We start from the raw sequence: 6,002 nt of genomic DNA on the forward strand, positions 1-6,002 counted from the left end.
CTCAATTACCGTTAATGGCAATGTTTAGCAAATTTGAAAAAGAAGTATCACAAATTTAAAACCATAAGAAACTTGTGGTACTTGTGGTTGTGGGAAGATGTGGATGTAGCCTTTAAAGATGTATTTTTATAATTTTTTTTGTATCAAGTACTAATTTAATTTAATAAATAATTCACGTAAATTTAGTTAATAAAATAATGTAAGAAAATGAACATTTATACTGGTCGAGTGTAGGTAAATCATTTATTAACTTTAGTACCCGTACGAACTGAAGTAACATTTAGTGAATAATCATGTTGGTATTTCTGGTCGAAATATCTTTTTTTTTCATATTTTTTTTTATTAAAAGAATCTACAAATTTGGAGAATAAGTATTTTGGCCGGTTCAATTATTATTATTATGAGTAAGACAATTAGTGTCTCTATATATTATTTAAAATACAAAATAAAATAACTAAAAATTATATTGGTGATTTATAATTATAAGATGAGTAATTTAGAATAATTATAAGGGTAAAAATGTCTTCAAAAATATGTAAACGAAAAAAAAAATGTGTCACTTTAATATAGTTATAAATTATTGTTGTCGTATTAAAAAAGCTTTTATTAACCATGCAAAGCACGAGACCAATGATCTAGTCGTATATAAATATAACTACTTTTCATTTAATTTTGAAACATATTTTTTCTTTTACTCCATTTTTTTTTTTCTGAAAAAAACCATGGGTAGGATGTTAATAAGATTCAAAGTTTCAACAAGAAAAGAAAAAAAGTGTAGCAAAAGAATTGCAATTATTGAAAGCACTATCCTGTTACTGTTTGTAAGAGAAGCCTGTTTCGTGTAAGAAGGAAGGAGGCACCACATGGATGGCTGGACTTAAGAAGCACCTACTCTACTCCAACAGCTTGCCTCCTTTACACTTGCATTGCATCGCATCAATCTAAACATATTAATACACTCATCCTTTCTTTGGTTGGCCAAAATATGTCAGCAATGAAATTTTTTAATTAAATTAAGAGAAAGACCATGGCCCTATGCTGTTTTTTATTTATTTATTTTTTATTGTTTTCAAAAATATAATTTACGGTTTATTTTTTTTAAAATTTGTTTGTCCGTCAACATATTTGAAAATGTTTGTCTTCTTAGTTCATTTTTGTCTGCTCAGCACTTGAATAAAATACTTGTAAATAAAAATAAAAATGAATAACAAAACATCATCCGCTATCTGCTTTTCTTTGGTTATTAAAATATTTATCTTGAAAATGATTTTTAAAACTTAATAGTTTTTGGATGAGAAGTTGATTTCTAAAAGATACAAAAATTGATTTAGAAAAGATTTTTTTTTTTTAATAATCACATAAGACCTATGCTTCTTGTTTGGTGAGAAGAAGAGGAGAGAAGTAATAAACTTTTTTTCCCTCTAAGATGGGCAAATTTGGGGGGAGAAGAGGGACATGGTCTTCTTTTAGTTACTTTTTATATATCATAAAAAAAATTCATTTAAAATATTTTTATGAAGCATAATTATAATAATTTTTTTATATAAAGTTTACTTGTTTTTCATTATTTTTTCTTATTTAAATAAATAACATATATTTTTTATTTCTCACCCATTTTAACCTATATAAATTCCATTTTATTTATTTCCTCCTTATTTGACCACCCTTTATTGGAAGAGAGTGATATGATGCCCTTGCATCAGCAACAAACGAGGAAAATGTAATTTCTCCTCTCGGGTATTCACAATGCAATTTGGTTCAATTGTCTTTCACTTATTTTCTTTTTTTTTTGGTTAACAAGCAGATTCTTTGAAGTGTTTAATTAACACCCTCCATGCAAGATGTGTTAAGAGGGCCAATTGAGATCAACACTAAACTGAAGATGGGAACTTCTTCTTCTACATTGGCATTTGGCAACCTTAAAATCGCTAATAACTTGGCGGCAGGCCCTTTTTATAGAATTTATTATTTATTTTGGCGTCAGTAAGTAATTCAAATACAATTTGTGGAGTTGATGGCGTGTGCCAATATTGAATCCGTGGGTGTGGGTGCGTTACAACCAACGTGGCTGCTAGAGATTTAAGTGGGTTGTGACTTGTGTGGAATCTTCAACAATCATCACTCTACTTCTTCATACGTTTCTCCATCTATTTATTTATAAAATACTACTAATGGTGCATTTAAACCAGGAATTTTAGAAATGTAAAGAATTTAATATTTTTTATATTTGAATTACTTTAACTTTAATTTTTATCATTTTAAAAATATTTTATTTGGATAAGTTAATTTAAATTATGTTTGAATAGAGAAATTTACATGAAGTAGAATGATGAAAATTGAAATCAAAGTAATTTAAATTTTAAAATATTCAAATTTCTTGAATTTCTAAAATTCCTTATCCAAACACATTTGAATATGGTAATTTGATTCCACCATGATAAAATTGATTTTAAAAATATATTCATATGTTGAGACTTTGAAATTAAATTTTATAAAAATAAATATTAACCAAGTTTTAAATACTTAATAATTTTAAAAATTAATATTAGATAATATTTAATGACTTTAAAAATATTTTTGAATATTCAATAATTAAAAGTACAAAGAAATAAGAGATAAGATAATATATATAAGTGAAATAAGAAAAACAAATTAAAAATTTTCAAATTTTTTATTTTTTGGGAGCATTTGAAAAATTCTACTATTTTAAAGAATTTAACAAATGTTTGAATTTCAAATTCTTAGTAAATTCCCTATCCAAACAAAAAACTTCATCTCAAGAAATTTAAAAAATTTTAAATAAATAAATTACTTAATTTAAATTTTTCATCCAAACACACTCTAAATATTTTTAGGTTGGATAAATTTAATTTTAATCTTTGAAGTTAAATAGTGGTTTACCTTCTTTCCGTTTTTGTTGATTCTTACATAGATTTTGGTATATTACTTCTATGTTATTATTTTTCTCCTTTTATATTTTTTTTTAGTTGCTACAAATGATTGATAGATTTTAGGATGTCATTATTGTTAAAATGTCCTAGTTCTATAATAATGTTTAACACACTAAATCTTTTATTATTGAAAAAAAAAGTAATTATTGACATAATTAAAGGCTTCATCAACATATGCTGTGAAAATTTATACACCTTATCATTGTATTAAAAAAATTAAAGATAAATTATGCTTTTATAGTAATAATTTAAAAATTAAATTATTTACTTGTTTGAAAGAGAAACAAGTAGGAGAGAAGAAAAAATAGTGAGACCCATGATAAAGTAATTTTTTCATGGATGAAGAGATTTGGTAAAAAAAATTATTAAAAAATTTATATTTATTCTGCTTCTTTTCTATTACTTCAATTTAAATTTTATGAAAATCTATCTATTTTCTACTCTTTTACTCCTCTCCCTGTCCTTCTCCTTTCTGTTTCATATTTCTCTAACATTCAATTCATTCGTTGTTTATTAAAAAGTCAATGGTTTTGACCCTACAAACAATCCTTTGACACTTAATAGCATTAAACCAGATGTTTAAAAGGATAAACATCAAAATCATACATTAATGGGTTAGTTCAAAGGTTATCAATATGTCCAATCTTTGTCTTTTTCAGCTTCTAATCAACTAGAAAATCACTTTTTAATAATAAAACTCCTTCTTGAATATGCGAGATCACTTTTAGTAGTAAAAATAAAGACTAGCATCTGTTGCGCGCACCTTGGGATAAAATTTTTGTCCGAATTGTGACAATAGAACCATTGAACTTTGAATAGAGTTGCCAAGTGCATGGACCTTCCAAGAATACTGTTACAATAGAACCAAGTTAGGCATTTTGCCATTGTGACAACAAATAAGTTCGAATATTATACGAAGGACCCTATTGATTCAATATTGCTACTTGCTAGGGTCTAAATGTACACATCATTATCCCAATCCATTCCCATTCCTTAGTCCTCAAGTGGGAGAAAAAAGTGGACTGCCATCTGTACTCTCTAGACCTTAGGACATTACTATAAATATCACTCCATATCTTTGCTTCCTATCTCACAAAGCATTCTATCACTTGCTACACTTTCTTTTCTACTCTTCCACCTTGAGAATGGAAATTAGTTTTAAGCACCAACTTAGCCTTGCTTGTGTCATACTACTTTTGCCTGCACTGTGTAGCTCACAGGACTCCTTCACGGACTCCAGAGCAACGTATTATGGTAGCCCTGATTGCTATGGGAATCCAAGTATGACCCTCTTTCTAGCTGTAGCAAATAGCAATATACCCATGATGACATGTGCAAGAACATATATATTGTACCAAGCATATGTGTTTAAAGGCTAGGAATTAGATAATAGTAATACACCCATGTTTGCATGTTTCATTAATGATTTTGATATTTTGAAACTATAATTGTTTGCTTTCTAGGAAAACAAATTTAAAGAAGTTACTTTGGTCATGCATGTTCATGCTTTTTAGAATTAAAATGTGTAGCACTGTGGTAGTGTGACATTATGCTACTTTTTGTAACTATGTCCCATTATTTCAAGAAAACATTTTTGTTTGCAGCACGACATAAGAAATAAAATATGATATGTGAATTGATATTAATTGTATTACAGGGGGAGCTTGTGGCTTTGGCGAATATGGAAGGACGGTGAATGATGGAAGTGTGGCAGGTGTGTCTAGGCTATGGAGGAATGGAAGTGGCTGTGGTGCATGCTACCAGGTGCTTTTCTTACAAAATATTTAATTGAAAAATAAAATAAATTGCCAAGTATTAGTTTGTATTTGTTGTAATAATTGTTCATTTACCAAATATAAACGATGATGATTTAGGCAAGGTGCAAAATACCACAATATTGTGATGAAAATGGAGCATACGTGGTGGTAACAGATTATGGTGAGGGAGACAGAACAGACTTCATCATGAGTCCACGCGCATACTCAAGATTGGGACGCAACGCAGATGCATCAGCAGAGTTGTTCAAATACGGTGTAGTTGATATTCAATACAGAAGGGTACCCTGCAGATACACTGGCTATAACGTCGTGTATAAGGTCCATGAACACAGCAGAAACCCTGACTACTTTGCTGTCGTCATTCTCTATGTAGATGGAACATACGACGTCAATGCTGTCCAATTGTTTCAGGTATACTACATGTCTTGTCGGACAAAACTTGGATAGGCCTTGACCACATGTTTTTCTGATCAGAATTGAAGTTTTAGTTCAGTGATATATATTTGTATTTAGTGAAATCTTTATACGTGTAAGTTTTATCCTACTTGTATTTGGCTTGTTGCACTTGTATGTACAAAATTTGATTGTTGAAATGTTGTGAATTTTGCAGCAAGACTGCCAAGAATGGAAGCCAATGCGTAGGGCCTTTGGGGCAGTGTTTGACTATAGCAACCCTCCAAGTGGAGAACTGTACTTGAGGTTCCAAGTGAGTGGCAATGCAGGGCTTTATTGGGTGCAGTCCAACAATGCTGTCTCTAGTGATTGGAAGGCTGGAGCAACATATGACACCATGGTTCAGCTTAATTAGAAACAAAATAGCACTTGAGATCCCGGGAACAGATTAGATATAGATAGGCACCGGTATTCAATTTGTTCTAATTAGTGTCACTCTAAGAATGTTTGTGTGTCTCTGGTCTTGGGGAATAAAATAATGAGGATTCATGTATTTTTCCATCTTAGACTACGTGAATTTGAATAAAATAAATGTAGCACCCTTTGGTATGTGGCTGCCATTGCTTTAACAATTGTCTTGCTGTTGTTAAAATTAAACTCCACCATGAATACTTACAACAATGTTACAGAAAAGATACCATAACTCTTGCTTAATTAACACTGTTTTTGGTCCAAAATCATGATTTGAAATGTGACTGCAATTGCAGCAGTAGTACTGCTGTTTTTGACATCACCGCAAGTTTATCTGTCACATTTTTTCACAATTTCAATAACTGCAATGAAACTATAATTGTGATTCAAAACATGGTCCAAATCAAAC

The 6,002-nt window shown here is 29.8% G+C and overlaps 1 protein-coding gene across 1 annotated transcript; it reads left to right on the forward strand.

The window, feature by feature from the left end:
• The first annotated feature begins 4,030 nt into the window (after nt 1-4,030).
• EXLB1 (expansin-like B1) lies at nt 4,031-5,754 on the forward strand. The gene is made up of 4 exons (XM_020375675.3): nt 4,031-4,232; nt 4,609-4,715; nt 4,826-5,140; nt 5,340-5,754. The coding sequence occupies exons 1-4, from the start codon at nt 4,097-4,099 to the stop codon at nt 5,535-5,537; spliced, it is 756 nt and encodes a 251-aa protein (XP_020231264.1). The 5' UTR covers nt 4,031-4,096; the 3' UTR covers nt 5,538-5,754.
• Nucleotides 5,755-6,002: the final 248 nt, after the last annotated feature.

The sequence above is a fragment of the Cajanus cajan genome, chromosome 5 (assembly GCF_000230855.2).
Source record: "Cajanus cajan strain Asha chromosome 5, NIPB_CcT2T_4, whole genome shotgun sequence".
NCBI classification, from domain to species: domain Eukaryota; kingdom Viridiplantae; phylum Streptophyta; class Magnoliopsida; order Fabales; family Fabaceae; genus Cajanus; species Cajanus cajan.